The sequence below is a fragment of the Lissotriton vulgaris genome, chromosome 8, assembly GCF_964263255.1.
Source record: "Lissotriton vulgaris chromosome 8, aLisVul1.2, whole genome shotgun sequence".
In the NCBI taxonomy this organism is placed as follows: domain Eukaryota; kingdom Metazoa; phylum Chordata; class Amphibia; order Caudata; family Salamandridae; genus Lissotriton; species Lissotriton vulgaris.
In genome coordinates this window covers 821,617,006-821,635,924 of record NC_141696.1, presented here as the reverse complement: position 1 = coordinate 821,635,924, position 18,919 = coordinate 821,617,006, and the positions used below count along the sequence as shown (strand labels likewise).

Genomic DNA, 18,919 nt, shown 5'->3' with positions numbered 1-18,919 from the left:
CCACCTTGCCACGAGAACTGCCGTCCGTTTAGAGGGTCGAAAAAATTGGGTGCATGCCACCCATACGAAGAAAGTTCCTATTCCTTTACCGGCAGACTCGTGGGTGAGGAGGGGCATTGCTTCAACTGAATCCGAAGGATTGCCGGCGTTTGTACCTTTCAGCGACGCACAACCTGTCGGAGAATCCTCAGTGCAGCAGAAAGACACTGTTGAACATTTGTCATCAAAAGACTCGAGACCAGAACATTCGACTGATCAACAGGATTCTGTTCCCTCATCGGATCCTTTGTTTGATGAATATACACGTCCTGGGAAAACTCGATACTTTTTGCGTTCTAGCTCTAAGGACAAATAAAAGATTCTGTTCTGTCCCTTGACAATTGCATTATCCCGTTTTCCACGATCAGTCTGAACACCCGTATCATTGTACTTATTTTTGTATATATTGAGTTTCGTCCACATGTATTTTTGCTTCCACAGTTGAGAGACATTTTGTACATACATTATAAATAAAGGCCGTAGGGCCGCGCGTGTACTTCCTTCTGGTTAGTAGGTCTTGACGCTAGGTTAAAGACCGTCGGTTCCTGGGAACTCCTAGGAATTGACTATTGCTACACAGAACGAAGTGCGTCAAGAAACGTTGCGGACGGTCATAGGGGATGGCGTTTTCGAAGCTGATGGACTTGGAAGAAGCTCAGGCGCAAAGGTTCAAGCTACAACAACTTACTCGTACCAAATGTTTTATGTTTCAAATGTTTGTATTGCTTTTGATTGTTTCTGCACTATTGGCGGGTGGGGTGTATTATATGATGTCGTACTTCTTACCTTCTGCTATACCTACTCCTACTTCTGACCCTAAACTTACCTCCACTGCATCCCCTCATTCTTTTCATATCCTACCTGAACACGAGCAGGCTAGACGTGCAGAATTTCGAAATAATTCCTTTATTCAGCTCCTTCATCAGCACCAGTTAGTGGTTAATACTACTAATTGTTGGGTGTGTGGACTGATGCCACATACCACGGATAAGGGAATTCCATATCTGGTCTTACCGTATAGTTCCCAGGGTTCAGCTCGAGCATTCCAAACAATGTTTCGAAGCGCACTAGATTCTTATCCCAGTCGAGAGCCACGTTCTCCCTACTTTGGCTCTGGCTCGTATCATAAGCCTTTGTCCATAGCGATAGAAGATTTAGATAGAGATATCTATGAGCCGTCGCTCATCCCAGAGGACGAGGTACAAGCCTATAGGGTCCTGAGTAAGGTCGAGTACAGTGCGCTCACAAGTGAAAAACAGCTTAAAAGCTCGCCTCCGATATGGGTCGTACCCCACATTGGTAATTTTTGTCTAATGGGTCGTGGCCGAAGATCGAAAGCCCGACTTGGAGAGAGTGCTTGCACCGAGAATTACATTCTGCCAATGGTCTCGTCCCCTGTGTTTCTGGCTGCCAAGGGTACATACTTTGTTTGCCATGATCGTGCGTATGCATGGTTGCCCTCTGACTTTATGGGCTCATGTTTTATTGCAAATCTGTTGCCTCCGACGTTCACTGTAGACGCAGACTATCACAAAACTAGAGTTGTGAGAGGCGTAATTAGCGAAGAGGATACTGCCGGTCAAGAGGCAGGAGACTTTTTCAAGGGTTTCCTCCCGTTTTGGGGGCCTATGGTTAATAGTAGGAACCTGAGACAGTTGACTCGAGTGGTGGAATCGACAGCTAATATTACTGCCAGTGCCCTTGGTAATATCACCACAGAACTTCAGGCGGATAGACTTATGACGTTACAAAACCGTATGGTTTTAGACGTGATCTTAGCAGATCGAGGTGGGGTATGTAAGGTGATCCATTCGAGCTGCTGTATTTTCATTCCAGATAATGCTCCGACCGTCTATCAAGCCATCTCAAGGTTGCATAAGATCTCCGAATCCATACACGTGGACGTAGGGGATTGGACGCTACTTGGGTGGTTTTGGGGCCTGATGTCGACTTGGGGTTGGAAGATTCTGATGATTATCGGAGTTGTTGTGGCGTTCCTGTTCACGTGTTGCCTTTGTGTGCAGTGTGGTCCTGCCTTATGTGGCCTTTGCGCTACAACGTGTATAAGACAGCCACCTGTTACCAAGGGGACTCGGTTGGACAGAGCTATGTTACAGCAACATCTAGATGGTCTGATGAATATCGAGTATGATTCCGACTAGTGCTTGCCTACATGAGGGCAAAAGGAGCGTCTGAGGTTCCGTGACAATTGTAAGTGGTGTTTTCGACTCGCACGAATATGGTCGAGTCTGGTATCTACGAACCGCAAATGACGAGTTTAGTAAGTGTGCGCAGTTTCGCTGTGCTAACTTAAACCGTTCGTTTGTTACGTGGGTTTTTCATCTGTACCCACGGGTTCCATCTTAGATACGGCATCCATTTTGTTTCTTGCCCTCAAGTAGCCAGCGAACGGACGTTGTCCGTTTCGCGACCCTGGGATTCTTAAGACATCCGCGGAAGACACATGTTCTTTGAAAGTGTCTTTATGACGAGGGGGATGATACTGTAAGGCAGATGGCCCCGCTCGAGGCTCATCTTGCCGTGCCGGTCTATTGTCTCAGCCGTGCATCTCATTAGGCACGTCCCTTTGATGCCTGTAGCTCGTGTTTCCTGATACCTCCCCTTTTACACCCTTTTCGATCTCCCCACTGTTTCCACCTTCCTCTGCACCTGTCCTTGTTCCTTCTTCGATCTGTTTTACTGCCGATTGGAATGTACTAATGGTGGGAAGATGGGTTTTTACAGTTGGGAACCGCCAAATGTTTCCGCACTTATGCCCCGGACCTTGGATGTATCAAAGTGACCAAAGTGACCCCTCTCGGGGATAATTATGGGAACCGAGTTGTAAACCTTTGTGTACCATGCAACCTTATGGGAGAAATTTGTATAAAAGGAGCGATCCTCAGTAGCAATTTGAAGCAGTCTCCTCGAACCTACATTTGTTGTACTTCCTGTGACTTCTGTGTTCTCTGCAGTAAATAAACCTCGAATCTTTGACGCCGAAGGAAGTGTCCCGTGTCTCTGTCATTGGTACGCCGGAGCAGGTTACCCACGAAGGTTTCAGGTGTTGTCCCCTGGCACCGCTGGGTCTTAAATAACCCAGTCCTTCACGGTCAAGGGGGAAAACCAGGGCCAATCTCCTCATTAGCTGTCAAGCTGCTCCACCGATCATCAGCCATGTTGCTCAGGTCTCAGCGTTCAGGAAAAAACTGTTTTTAGATTATTTGATTTGCGAAGGTTATATAGCGTTATCTAGACCAGGAGGTATCAGAGCGCATAACCAGAGAAACGTTGCATTAGAAGGTACATCAAAACGATTATAAAGCGCTGGCTAGACCTGTGGGTATCAGAGCGCTATAACAGAGGAACATTACGTTACAAGTTACATCAGTTACAATAGCGTAGTAAGGTAAACAAACCACAAGGTTGAGAGAATTAATAGGAAAGGAGGGGAGGAAGGAGCCATAGCAGGGAGATGAGGAAGAACTGTGTCCAATGTCCGGAAAGACAAATAGAGAGGGAAAGGGGAGAGGTGGAGTGAGAAGGGAGAGGACGAGGGGAAAGATGAAAAAGAGATAAAGGGAAAGTCAGCCCAAAGACTGAGTGGGTAGGTGACGGCCAGGGAGATAATCCAAGGCCAGTCTCCTCTATAGCTCTCTAGGAAGCTCCAACGGGCATCGGTCAGAAAGATGGAAAAAAAGGAGACAAGGAGAAGGCAGAACCTCAGAAATATGCAGTGGGGGGAGTGCGAGACAGGGAGAAGGGTAGAAACTGTGTCCAGTGTCCGGCTGGGCAAGTGACAGTTAGCGGATGATTCAAGGCCGATCTCCTCAATTAGCTAAACAGAGCAGCTCCACCGGGCGCCGGACAAAATGTTCGAACTCTGCTGTCAAGGTACGGTTCAATAGTACTCAGGGGAATGTCAAAATAGTGCGGGTGGGGGAGGGAGGAGGGGGGAGGGGGGGGGCATGGTCCGAAAAAATTCCAGACGTCCTCTTGAGGTCAGGCACAGTCCTGGCAGGGTTTTGTAAGTAAAAGTAAAAGATCAGCAAGGGGGAAAAAGGTCACCACTGTCATCCTGGGACCCTTGTCCACACCGTGAGTGTGCCGAGAATGACAGAGGTTAACAGGGAAGGAAGGGCCAGACGCCCAATGGGTCTTAAAAAGGACAGTAGATCTCACCATTGTCCTCCACGGGGTGGAAGGTGTTCTGACGAGGTTCCCCGCACCCATTCAAGTTGTGGCCTAATTTTGAAAACGACAGGCAGTTGTCAGGAAAATGAATGCCATCTCGCTGTTGAATTTGAGGTATTATGTCACGAGGAGCCGCCATTTTAGTGTCAGGCATCCATGGTTACATCACCGTTTCTCGGTAGTAAGTGCAGTTGCTCTCCCGATTTGGAGCCACGATTTACAGCTATCCCAACATCAGTCAAGCGTGCAGCACGTAGGCATACCGTGTCTCCAACCCTCTCGCTGCCCTCTCCCATTGTGGCGGTCGCCACAGCAGCGCTGGGCTGGCCATTGGCGCGCTCGCAGCTCTCTCCGCTCTCCCCACTGAAAGCTGTGTGCTGCAGGCGCGCCCGCGTGCATTTTGTGATTTAAAAAAAAAATCAAAATAAAGTTTATAAAACGAAATGTTATTTTCAAGCCCTTTCCTTCGATCGGGCAATCTGCTAGCTCGCCAGTCCCACACCGAAGATGCTGGGGAAGTCAAGCGCGCTCTCTTTCTCTCAGTATCTCCTTCTGACCCGCGGGCTCCGTGTTCTCAGGGTCCCGGTATCCCCTCACATCACTGCACTCCTAGGCTCTGGACGGTTGCCCATCGGGTGCGGTTTCATAACTCCACAGGCGCCATCTTGACACATTAACTGGCACATTAACTTGACTCATTAACCAGACACATTAACCATCGTTATCACTGTCCCTGTAGTGGTTTCGGTTTTGTTTTTGTCGGGAGGCTCTTCCGTTATGGTGCCCCACTTCGCCCTCCCCTTTCTGCTGTACTCTGTTTGCTTAAGCTAGTTTTGATCTCGCTAGCTTCGTACAGGGGAAACACCAGCTCCGCTTGCCTTCGGAGGTTCCTTAGCACCGCTATGCGCTGTAGAAAAAAGTGCCCGACTTAGCTCTCAAAAGACGCTTGTCTGCCCGTTTCCTGTTATGTTAGTATGCCTGAACTCAGAACAACTCATGTGCCTCCAGCTAGCAAACGACAGCTAAACTTATTCAAGAGGTTCATACAGGCAGATAAAACCAGTTTTCCAAACGCTTATTGATCAGGAAAAGCAGGTAAGGTTTAGGTGTCGCCTGACCCATCGCATGCGTTGGTCTGATGAGACTTTTAGTAAGGGCTTCAAAAAATACTACCATGGCCAGCCTACAGCTTGCGTGCATGTGCACGGGTGCGTGCTTACAAGCAGAGGCACCATATGGCTTTCCTCGTCATGCTCATTAAGCGAGGCGCACATGCGGCCAATGCTTCTTTTCTTTCTTACTTGCGTCTTGTTTTTTTTCTTCTTGCATGCTTGTTTATCTCGCTTGGCAGACTCTGCGTCTTTTTCTCTCCCCTTCCGTGTGGTACCCCCCCCCCCTTTCTTCCTTGCCTTGGCCTGTGACTGCCTTTGTTCCCGAATGGTTCCTTTACGAGGTAGATGCTCGTGACCGGTCCAAACTCTGGTCGCCAAGTTTTGACAGTATTGTATAAAAACAAATTCTAAAACCTACCAGTGCTCTGAAGCGTTTTGTTTTTGTTATAAATGAGGCAGCGCCCTGAGATCGGAACAGCATGTACTGTTGCAAGTAAACAGCTTAGGGATGCATCGGAAATAAATGCACAGATTCAGGACTTGCTTGTTATGCTACACCACTTTTTAGTGGTTAGACAAGAGGCGGTCACATTTATCAGATAAGATCAGGCACGCTGGTTGTTAGCTTCCGGCGAAGTGCCTGGTGAATAACATCAACATTTAATTTTATCGTAGGTTTAAATAATGCAAACATAAACGGAGTTGGAAGCTCTGCTTGAGACATAGGTTTTACTCCCAAGGCACTTGTAGGGATCACAGGGTGATTCGAAGAGGATGCCAGTGAATCCAACCTGGACACAGCGGAGGAGCCTTCCATATAAGTGTGCTTCTGCAGGATCGGGTGTCACATCAGAGGCGCAATATACTTTGCTTTTCCCTTACCTTGAACGCAATGCCCACTCTGGCAGGCAGAGAAGGTGACACAGGGGTTGTGCCCTGTACCAGCAGGTCACCGACTGTGCACCCTCTCTGAGTTGGAAGAGACCAGCCTTTGTCAGCTGAAGACACCAAATAACAGGAGGGTCATACTGGCTGACAGACAGATGTTTCTGCATGGTTGTTTTTTTTTTAATGGTGCACACACGCCCCTCTCTCCCCTCATTGGACAGAAGCACCCTCACAGACACGCCCTCTCTACCTGGGTCGAGAGGAGCAGTTGTATTTATAATTTTCAACTGCTCCCTGGAACGTTTTTTTTTGTTCCAGTTTAATATAGCGCGAATCCAAAATTGCCAGCTCTGACGGTTACCACATCCTCAGTCCTTACAGGGTGAGGTTGTGAATTGAAGTACTGCGCACCATATTTCATTTCCAACATTTCAGCATCTGTGGACTTGTTTTTTATTTGGCCCAGCAGCATCTCGCCGAATGGACACAAACCCCACTTTTCCTGAGGGATTAGTGAACCTTTCAGCAAGTCCCCTGGAGCCGGGGCTGCACTTATTACCCCTGCCCTAGCAGTGCATGGGAGCTCATTCACAGCATATCTGGAGATACAACTCACTGTGTTCGTGCAGCTGTTGTGGACTCTGTTACATGGGGATATCACGTCTCTTTAAAGGGCAGTGTTAAACTTTTCAGAGACATTCTTAACCTTTTGAAACTCAATGCTAGTTTGCCACAGTTGTGAATATGTTTCTGTGATATGTTCCTAAAGGTTCATGTTAGCAGTGCGCCATACATTCTATAACCGCGAGGATTTAAAACCCTTAAATAGGCGACTTACGGTGAATGCTTTATTAAACCCACTCATGCCTCCTTTTATGCAGCCTGCTCTTTCATATCAAATGCACTTGCTCTGAACAGGGATCTTTACGCACCATTGTCTAATCAACAGGTATTAAATTGTGAAGAAAGTACACTTGCAATCCTTGTGATCTTTGTTTCTTATTTGTGGGTGGGGGGGGGAGGGGAACATTTCCATTGATGCTTCTCTCTGGTGTTCAGTCTGTGCAATTCTATGTGCAACTCCTTGTTTCAGATGGTTTTGATACAAGAAATCTTTTCTAGCACTTCCCTGCTCCTGATAGCAAGGGCCATGCTATAACGAAGACTAAACAAATTTAGTATGAACCCCTCTACTTGCAGGTCCAGTTGACAACAAAATAGCAGCCACCATTAGTCAGTGGTGGGCAAGTGATAGGTGCTTCCTTTTTAGGTCAAGCATTCGAGACCTCTTGAATATACTTTAGGATATACTTATTATTATATACTTATATGTGTGTATGTACTTTGTGGGCTCTGGAGATCAGCCCTAGGACTTGTTTCCTTTACAGTACGCGTGACTTATATTTCCTCTTTACTTCCCTTGATAAAAATATTAATATTACTTTCTTTCATTACATTCTATACCTATGATTAAGTTCGAATATACTCAACCATGTAGAATGAACTTAGAGAAGAAGGAGGGCTCTTGACGGTGTAGACTGCACAGTAATGGAAAGGATCCCTTCCGTGATTGCATGTCACTACATACTACAGAGTGGAACATGCTGTATGGCGTAAAAGGTGGACTGGTTTTAAAAATACCACCCCTTACCCTAGGTGTGCAGAGGAACCCCAGCCTTTGTTTTGAACCGCATTTCATCTTTCCTTCTCTGCGTGTACCAGCTGTCCGCTCTGCTTTTTGCTTGCAGGCATGCTGTAGCAGTCTGTTACTGTACACCTGGCTTTCTCTGAACCCAGCTCTCTTGCACCAAGGGCTTCACTTGGGATTATATTTCTCAATTTCCGGTGGTGCTCTCAGCAGCTAACGCCGTGCACAGTGGCGAGAATTCATTAATCGGCATCTCTGTGCCTGTTCGTGACTGCGCTGTCGTAAGCTTTCTGCGCACATTTGTGTGACCTCCAGCTCCAGACTAAACCATGTAAGAATGTGGGTGTTCCTTTTACCCCTTTTGTGCCACAAGTCCTGAAGTTTCGGAAGTACTGATGCGTCATCTTTTGATCGCGAGGTGATGCAGAGCAGCCTGAGAACACAAGGGATGGCATGGCAAAATCTTCCATAAATGCCACAGGAATTATATTTACTGTAAAATGCGTGCTTTTATTTAAATTTTATTTGCTGCTGACGCTGATACTCTTAAGTCTCAAAGTGCGGTTCTTTTAACATCACGGGATGCTTGTTGCCCGCTTTGGCGCGTAAGAATACCGCCCGAAATAGGGTTTTTAGGTCTCGGCTGCGAAACGCTGGGCATGCCCAGTCTCGCTGGCGCGAATGTATGTTTTTGTGTTTTTTTAAGGTATGGGGCTTGAACCCACCCCTCTTCTCCATTGGCTGGCTTCCTAAACTGAGGCCAGCCATTGGATGAGAGGGGCGTCACTCCATTCAAGCCCCGTCTTTTCCAGATTTGGGGGCGTTTCTCTCTCGTCGTTTGCTTTTTTTAAGCCCCGCCCCTTTTCTAGTGGTGGCCGTTACACCCTCCTGTAGCCAAGGTCCCAGTCTATTCCTCCTGTAATGTACCTTTTGCTACCTCTTGTATTTTGTTTGCTCACAATTGTCACTTTTGCCTCATGTAACTTAACGTCTGCTTTTGTAATTTGTTCACTCGTAATCTTCTCATGCCTCATTACTGTTCCTATTGTGAAGCGCTCTGACGCCTTCGGGTACAGCCCGCGCTATATAAAAACACATTAAATACATAAAAATACCATCACCCTGTGTCGGTGTCTGGACTTGTTAGGGGTAGGGAGAGCTGCGGTGTTACTGACCCTGATTTGTGCTTGTTTGTAAGCCGCACATACGGCCGGCAGTGATGCACAAACTTGTACAAGAGGGAAGCTGAGGTGAAAGCTTGTTATTAAAACCCATAGCTTGTGAGCTACGCATCTGTGTCCCCTTTTCATTTCCATGCCTTGATAGAATTGACCAGTGAAGCAAAGTAGATCTGCGCGTGCGCTGTGTTAGTGTTGGGCATAGGGCAGGATGAATGCTGCTCCCCAAGATGCAGCAGAGGGAGGATGGAAGGAGATGAACAAGATTAAGACCCAGTTCACCACCCAAGAAGGCCTCTACAAGCTACTGAGCCACTCCGAGTACAGCCGTCCCAACCGGGTGCCTTTTAATTCGCAAGGCTCCAACCCCGTCAAGGTTTCCTTCGTCAATGTCAACGACCAGTCTGGCAACGGGGACCAGGTCTGCTTCAATGTGAGCCATGAGCTCTACTTCTATATCTACAAAGGCGTGCGCAAGCTGAGGCTGCCAGTGGTCTTGGGATGCCACAGGAGGTGGTGCTAGAGGGGTGCAGTCCGTGGGGAAGTTCCACCCTGTGGGCGGAGCTATAGTCAATTTAGTGCTGACTTTTGGAGGTTCTGTGCTTTGGGACATTGTTACCTTGGGTGTGTATCTGTCTCAGTGTACCTTAGTGTGTGAATTGCTGTCGTGGGGTTCTATATGGTTTAGTGGTTGAAGTCCTTTCGTCCTTAGTTGTTGCTACTTAGGGGACTGTCTCTTTAGAGATGCTGCTCCTTTGGGAGCGTCTGGCCAAATGAGCATTGCCTCACTCGCTCTGTGGTGCGTGATGTGTTGTACCATTTGGCTTGTCTCCTAATGGGTTTTTTTGGGCGGGGACGGTTGCTTTGCGGTGCATATCTTTAGGGCCTTTTGGCCCTGTTGGTTATAATATTTTTAGTTTGTGGTTGATTTTCAATGTTTGGTATACTGTCCTTCACAGGTTATGATCCTGTCCTTCGCCAACCTTCACCCAACTCCCTCATCAGGGGCACTTGTACCAGTTGTATGATGCGAAGGTACAACTATGCTGCTCTAGTATTTGCTTCCTTTGGTTGTGGGACTCGGTTACTACCCCCTTTTACTCTTACCATGAGAGCCCTCTTACTTCCTGGTCACCTGATGCGTATATCTGGCTCCAATCACAGGCAAGAACTCTCTACTTGTCATCAACAGCAGGTACAAACCAGTCTGGGGTGGCAGGCACTCTTCATGGTAGGTGACAGAATGCAAATGAGGAGTTTCAGAGGCACAGTGTATAAAACATACAACGACCACCTTTTATTTTTCTCTCAGTATTTTATTTCTGTGGTGTGTTTCGAAAATGATTTCGTGGAATACTTTGGGCAACGATATAAATTTGAAAGACGCTCTGACTTCCGTTAGACATAAATACAGAAACAAAACGGAGTCTTATACACAAAGTAAAGTGTTAAAAGTATAACTGTCCCAAGTCAGAAATCGATATTTATCAACACTGATAACTTTTATTGCCATGGAATATTTAGTCCTCAACATTTAAGTGACATCAGTACTCGATAGGATTTAAATCTAAACGTTTAAAATTTGCATACTGTAAAATAACTTGCCTCTTGGATGTAACCTTCATTTTTTTAAAGGTATTTTCTCACTTATGAAATTGCTTGAAGTCCTTGAGTATACAGCCTTAATTATTACCTGTGAGATACTGTAGTCTTCCAATAATGTGTTGCCGTTCGTTGCGTTACTCGGTAGGATTTAATTATATTTATATTAGTAGATTACAATCTGCTCCTAGTAAGCCCAGTTGACTGAGCTGTCATTGCATTTCTAGCCATCAGTTGGATCCTTTGTGTCTGCAAGATGTCTCTAGATGCGGATGGCAATTAAAAGCCATAACAAATCTATTTGTATGTATGTCGTAATATAGGAGTGCAAATTTCGTCCAGTCTCCAGCTCTCCATTGCTAGACTTGAACGCCCCTCGTTTTTTTAGAATAGCACTTTTACTCTCTAATAGCACATGGCAAATTATTTGGCCACCGCCACACGCTGTGTATGGAAGTCTCGAAAGCTTACCAACACTCTGGTACAGACCGTAAACTTTGGGTAGATTTTTTGTAGGTAGGTCTTTGTGAGGGTGGCTTTTTGGTGTGTAGGTGGCTCTGTGTGGGTGGCTGTGTGTGTGTGTGGGTGGCTCTATGTGAATGGCTCTGTGTGGGTGGCTCTGTATGTTTGTGTGGGTGGCTCTGTTTGTGGGGTCAATTGCAATAGGTCTCGCATTTGCAAAAGATTAAGCTATTGGCATTGAAAATGACAATGCCATTTATTTATATGTTTTAAAAACAAAAACATAAATAAAAATAATGTCATGAGCAATGCCAATAGCTCTAACTTTAACAATGCCGAGACCATTGCATTGTAAATGCTTGTTATAAATGTGTGTTGAAGGTGAACTCAGGGTAGTTATGTGTGGGTACACATGGGCCTTTTACAACAACAGTTCATGCAAATGTTTGGTAGAAAGCTAACAACTTGAGCCTCTTCCCGTGAGATCTTGTTAGGTCTGGCTGGAGTGCGCAGCAGGATACATATGGTTACCAATACTTAAACATCTACATAATGGGCTTTTGCTAATCCCCAGAGGAATATTACTCTAACCTCATGCTGTTGGCTCTTAATGGTATAATTTTGCCTCCTATGGAGGGTTTGCATTAAAGTGCATATGGAATAGTGTACATTTCAAAAGTACAGAATCCTCACACATCATATCCTTTATTTTATACATGCATTGCATACACAAAGTGGAAAATTACTATAAAAATATATATATTTAGTCAGGACTTGTGTTTATCCATGCATTTACCTTGCCCCTTTTGTTGTGTCCCTTTAGGTTGGGCAGCCTGACCCAAGAGGGCCACTCAAATCTCGCATAGCTATGAAAACGTTTACAACAGCTGCCGGATTTTTTTATATTGCTATTAATATTCAGTGAATGTGTTCATGTATTCATTGGCGCCTAATTGAAAATTATGTGTGGTTGTGCTGCACCCTCAGATCTGAGCTGTGACAGGGCAGTACAGATGATTTGAGACAGAGACTTCTGTTGGAGCTGAGCCCCTCCAACACACAGCAGCAAAAACGGAGTGGAGAAGTCAACAAGCATTGGCATAGCCAATAGGTCTCGCTTTTGGGACCTTATGTTATGTTATGTTAATATAGACTTATAGAGCGCATTATCACCCAGGGGTATCTAAGCGCAATCAACGGACATACACCACCAGCGAGAGACGCAGAGCCACCAGTTCAGAAGGACCCCCAGGCCTCCAAGAATAATATAAGTATTTAGTTATGCAGCACAATATTCTTGATGCAACAACATCAACTGTTGCATGGCTAAACACTTAGAAGGTCCCAAAAGCGAGACCTATTGGCTATGCCAATGCTTGTTCTTGATATTTTAGCGCTAGAGTGCTATGATATAATGCTCTTGTGCCCGAGTTTTCTTCAAGCATATCTTCTCCTTTCCTTTTCCTGGCCCATTGCCCAAAGTCAGTCAGTTTTATACATAGTTTACACAATGTTATAAAAAAATGCACAAGCAAATGAGCTAGTCTTTGTTTTTTGGTTGTTGGGAAGTGCATTCATGTATGACACACATTTGATATAATAATATACTGTAGTGTAGTTCCTATTTTCCCTATAGGCCGTGCGCATTGGAATAACATAAACAGCAGTGTAGACGTAGGACTGAGGTCATCTAGGTCTCTACTGACTATGTTAGACTTAATTTAGGTTTGCGCCAGCTAGCTCAGAGGTCACTGGAAACTTTCTTGACTGAATAGGAAGGGATTAGCTTCCCTGGCTCAGACAAGAAGGGATTCAGCTTCCGACAACCGCATAAACATGACAACTTTGCTCCCTCAGAATAAGATTAAATCTCTAAAGTCGTGTGAAAACAATAGACAGCTATTTCACTCAGTCAGATGTGCATTCTTAGTTTCACCAGAGTGCAAAGAATAGAGAGACAGGCGTTTTCAATAAAAGGTATTATTTATTGAGCAGTCTTCCTTCTTATGCAAGAGAAATGAATTGCCACAATTGCAATACTTAATGTAAAGTAAAGTACGTAAAGTAAAAGGAGTATTATGAAATAATACTGTAAAAGCATTGATATGGTTTCTTAGCCATAAGACACTTTAAAATGGATAAAATATATATACATATATACATAGGCTAACGTGCTCAACTGGTGCTTCTAAAATACGCCTACCTCGGTGTACCTGACCTAAGCCTAATACGTGGGAAGGAGTAAGTAAGTAGTAGTTTTTCAGTTAAGTGGGTTTTGCCAAGAATCTGACTCAAGAATTCTCTCTAAGGGTTTAGTCAGCACTGTACCTTGGGAATAGAATGTAGGAGGTCTGGTATCTCTCTCTCAGGACTCGATATCCCAGTCACCCGCAAGGGTAGGCTGGAAACGCCGGAGCTGGATTTTCTCGGCAGGAAAAAAGACAGCGTCTTTCTCAGCGCGTCAAAGAGGAGGGGCAGCGTCCGTGGGCTTTTCGCATCTGCTGGGCTCTCTGCAAGTAGATAGCTGCTCTGCTCCAAAACCACCACCGTGTGTTTGCTTAAGGCAACGTTGGTATATTTATACTTGAAAGGTGCCGAGTTTGACGTAAGGTTTGGACATAAGACGTCAATAAAGATGTCACTAAGAACTGGCCGTTCTTACAGTGCTCGCAGGAGTTCTATTACAAATCAAAACAAAGCAAGCGGGGATTTTCCAGGTTGCTGGAGGTTTGGTGTGTTGAAAGAACTCGATGTGCTTTCTAGGAATCTAAGGAAGTAGCTTTTGCCATGCCTTGGGCTGCAAGGGCGATTTACTGAAATATGGATCTGATTCTTATGCCATTATAGGGATATTTATTGATTATAGCTGTGTAAGGGCATAAAATGGTAATATTGATTCAGGTTCCTAGATAAAAACACAATAATACTGGGGCGAATGAGGTAGCATGGTTTGATGGGTTGTTGAAATTTAGCATAGGTAATTGAAGATACCTTGTAATTTAGATCTGTATATTCATAGAGAATTTAGACCTGATGGAGATGAACATCTACCATGCTGTTTGATTGTCCAAGGAAAACCTCTCCTTTGTAATTACCGTCATGACAAGGGCCATTGTTCTCTTTCTGGGAAAACCTATTCAGTGTCCTGCTTAAGAGCGTATGAACGAATGGTACCTTGTTCGTAAAAATGTTTGGACTTGTATGTCTATTACCTTAAGACATCAATTCCAACAGCGCTTGCTGTCACTTACTCATGTAGTACTCCTTAATTCCAAGAGTAAGCCCTCTGAAAATCATGAGTAAGTCAGGAGTACTTCAAAAGTAAGCTATGCCGCCTTACAGACCAAATATCATGATTTGGGCCCATAGTGATTCAGTTTCACATTTGAAAGGCAAAAATGACACACAGAGCCAGCTAAAATGTATATCTTCACATGATTTCAACAGATGTTTTTGCAGCCACAAACAATGTGTACGGGTTTCGGAAATATCTCACAAGAAGAAGCAAAACAGCAGGAACAACTCCAACTTAGATCCAGAGTGGTCTCTCAGCAGCAACTGCTCTCCGGTCTTGAACCACCCCTGCATCTACCATCCTCTCAGCTTACACAAAGTGAGACTAAAGTGATATCAAGCCAGGTAAACTTGTCTAATCAAAAGATGTAAAATTGGGTGCTCAAGAAATGATTTTTAAGAGGGAATTTGATATTAAGAAAAGCTGTGTTACTGTTAAAGCATCATCCATTCATTATGTCCAGCACTCTAAAAAGCATTTTAGTTTACCACCTAACATTACTTTAAGATGATTTGCAGAAGAGCAATATTGACATCAGTTCACTGGAAAAGTCACCTAGGATAAGTGATACCTACTAACCTGCTGATTAATAAACTCTGTTGCAGGGTCAGGAAACACAACAAATGCAAAGTAGTGACCAGCAGATAGTCAGCAGCCTTCCTTCTCAAATCGTCAATACTGCTATGCTTTCCAAGTCTTTAGCTTTAACCCCACACTGTGCCCCAGCAGAAGAAAACAGCCGAGGACTGCTGAGTCCTGATTTCCGACAAGACAGACAACTCAGGTAATTTCTTAACCTTTTTATGAAGCATATTATTTGAATATTACTAATTCATCATTATTTTAGACAAGAACTGTCCTAGCATTGCACTGTGTAAGTACTTTTTGGTTTATTTACATGCCATTTAGCATTGAATTATTTTCCATTCATAGAGTTGATGCCACAAACTTCATTGTATTGTTATTGTATTGTATTATGATAAATGTTTGTATATAGAGCAATTTACTTGTTATCTTTTGATGATGTGTTTGAAAAAATGCTTATGTTTTTTCTAATACTTGAGAAGTCGTTGTTGACATTTTAAAATGACTGACCACTAAACAGTAATATCTGCAAGCATTACTTTGTAATCAAAAACACACTTTTGAACTTCATTTTATCGGCATTGCAAATAGCAGCTTTCAAACCTTCTCTGCAGCGAGCAAAAGAGCACCCTAAAAAGAAAGGCATACAGACAGTGATTGATTGTCTGTGCAACATGTAATTTCTGAATCAGTTCATTCACATTATCTTTTCCTTTTCCAAAGTAAATTGAGTAAGTAAAATATAAGTATTAAACTACTTCATACTTGATCATTTGAATGTTCTCCTTCAATTCACTTACAATGTTACTGGACAGAACCAGGTTCGACTACTTGTATAAAGTTATGGAAATGTTGTGGGCAGACTGTAAATTTAAATATCATGAACTGTGTGTCTTTTGTGTAAACATGCCAACCCTATATCGTCACATTCCAATCTATTTACATTCCAAATCATTATTGGTCTGCTTTGTCCCTCAAAGGTTGTTGCTGAGTCAGCCAATCCAACCAATGATGCCGACCACATGCAGCACAAGGCGATCATCAGACGGTAGTGGGTCTCCAACACAAGCTAAGTATGTATCCTGCTACAGAACCAAGGGATTTATAGCATATATTTATTAACCTTGCCTCCTACTTTTCCTAGACTATTTGGTCATCTGAAAAGAGCTGAAAACGCATCTTTGCATCTTTTGTCTTGCTATACTGTTGCGTTTTTACTTCTCAAATGCTTTTTTCATTTCTATTCGCCGGCACCAAAAAGGGCCAGATGGATGTACGCTGTACTCCATTGACAACCTAAACAAAAATAATCACAGATAATTTCAAGGCAGTTAAGTAAGCAAACAAGACAACTTTAAAAATGGCAATCAAGAAGTTATAAGGGGTGGTATTCTAAGGATGCAAAGGGTTATGGCAGTGAGTCTAAATAAAACCAGGCACAAGCAAATATTGATTAGACCTACACTTGCTTTGTACCTAAATCACATTGAAATGTTTCAGATATGAAGCAATTCACAGACATGCACGTTTATAAGGAATTAGCTCAATACACTTAGCCTAGTTTGAGCCATTCTGACACAGTTTTCAAATGCTTCTCGTAAAAGCCCTTGATGCCCATGACAATGTAAGTCTCAAATAATTTGTTGACGAGATCTCTGTGGAAAAAGGAAAAATGCAAGTACTAATGTACATTTTCTCTTCCTTTGCTCACATGGAATTTTCCATATGGTGTATAAAATATGTACACTAGGGTACACCAAGACATCCAAGACTGACTGAGATTGACTACAGTACTCCTAGAATTCTGGATAATTTCCTACCTAACAGAATACAGCCCCTGTGCTGAATGTATTTATGTGTTTGTTCCTAGCCAACTCAAAGAGCTCTGTGATAGTAGTGAGTTTAGACAGAAGCTAGGAAAGAAAGTCACATTTTTGTTAATTACAACAAGATCTCTTAATTGAATTGTGGGTGGACACTCAACACCGAACGAAGACATTCAATGAAGTATAAGGCAAATTCAGAGGTAGAAATGTACCATATACTTTGTTCCCTCCAGTTAGGCTCTCAATCGATGTTTGTGGCTCAACCCGTTCATTCTATACAGCAGAATGTGCTGTACACTTTGAGAAATCTATGTTTTAAAGAGATTTTAGTCGTGCATTGAGTAAACTGAGTGGATAATACTGATTCATATCAGTATATTCCTACTCACACTTATGACTATGCAGTACAGCAGACACAGTGATAGAGGGGTTCCACCTTATCTGTGGATTTCTGACCTTCTGGCCTGCTCGTAGAGGAGCTTTCCCTCCGCTTCTCAAGTGATGTGTGGCTTACTTAGTGTCTGTGTCTAGCCCTTCCTTGCTGTGACATATTTTGGCCTCATGGACCAGACCGTGGAAGGGGGATTTGAGGTTAATTATTATGTATTTGGTTTGTGTGTATGATGAGTGTTCTGCTAAAATGTACAAGAAACAGGCAATTGCTGGTCTAGTTACTGCAATACATATCTATTTAATAGTTCTTGGATTTGGCTGAATTAAACTACTTACATGGAATATGAAGACTATCAATGGGGTCGTCAAGGGGCGCAGAAATTGGTCCCACCTTTGACTCAGGATAGTGCATTTGGCTGCATTGCTAGAAACTCACTTGACAATGGAGGAACGTGAAACTAGGGAAAATAATTGTGGCCAGTTTTTTGTCGTCTTTTTCATCTTTTGCCAGTGGAGGTGTAATATAGTAGAAGCTTGTTTTCCATCACACACAGTAAAATACTGTTGGATATTAGCAGTCTATCTTGGTTTGTTAGAAATACTGTACGGCATTTCAATTCTTCTTCCTTGTTGAGGCCTCTAATATTAACCCAGGTTATTCCTCGGTACATGCTTAGGGCTTTAACTGTATATCTGATGCAATTTTAAATAAGTAACCAATGAGTCATGAACCACTAGGAAGTTGCCCTAGGTTGATACAGACTTCAGTGTGATTATTTGATTCAGTAGCTATTTGAATCTGACATAACGTTTCATAAGAAGGTTATCTATTTACTCTGCACCCGTGTACAATGCTGGAGGGTAGTGGGGCTGTGGGGGCTAATGTTACCCCACAGGACAATGTCACTAGTAAAGTTTAAAGCAGTATGGTAAAGGTGATAGAGACTGTTACAATCTGGGTTAGTTTGTAAACAGACATAAGGGGTTCAGTACAGTTATGGCTATTAAAGAGTAGTTACACACTGATGACTGGAATTCCTTGGACATATGAGGCTTATTACACAAAGATTTATGGGAAACATATTTGGGTGGATTTGGTGTGTCTACAACATAAAGGGTGCTCCCACCTTTCTTAGAAGAGGCAACTATTGTATTGCTAGTCAGGCTAGGCAAGGTTAGGTTGAATTCTGGGCCTTAGAAACTTTTTTTACAAAACCAATGTAAAAAATAAAGTCCTTGTGAAGATCGTGGTATGATTGGAAGATTTTACATGTACACCAAGATCATTTCATTCCGCATAGAAATACTACCACTAATCTATGCAAAATACTCATGTTACTCGAAGTAACACCTGGCCCAATGCATTAGCAAGTTTAGATGCCCAAAGAGCCTTTAACAGTTTGGCCTGGTTTATTATGTTTGAAACTTTTAAGAAATGTGAGCTGAAGTATGTGTTCCTGTGGTGGACACCACTGCCGTACAGGAATTATCTCCTAAGAATTTAGACAAATCCTTTTGTTTCCCAGATATGGTCAATCAACAGAGCAACCAGACAGGATTGCTTCTTCCCCCTCCTGTATTTGTCTTGTCCGTAAAACCTCTTGCTTGGTTGCAAAATTGGTTTTGGACTAGAGATACAGTTTCCTGATCAGCCACATTTATCTCATTGATGGTGGCAATACCTTCTTATATGTTTC

At 43.5% G+C, this 18,919-nt stretch overlaps 1 protein-coding gene and 1 pseudogene across 1 annotated transcript in view; both read left to right on the top strand.

Moving 5' to 3' along the window:
- The window catches only part of NPAS2 (neuronal PAS domain protein 2), a 492,166-nt gene that overhangs the window by 415,702 nt on the left and 57,545 nt on the right, over positions 1-18,919 (top strand). Inside the window, exons 16-18 of the mRNA XM_086933390.1 lie at positions 14,571-14,762; positions 15,024-15,202; positions 15,984-16,076. Of these exons, the coding sequence (XP_086789516.1) occupies positions 14,571-14,762; positions 15,024-15,202; positions 15,984-16,076 (464 nt within the window). The remainder of the gene's footprint in view (positions 1-14,570; positions 14,763-15,023; positions 15,203-15,983; positions 16,077-18,919) is intronic.
- LOC147698051 (WD repeat-containing protein 20 pseudogene) lies at positions 9,271-9,582 on the top strand (annotated as a pseudogene).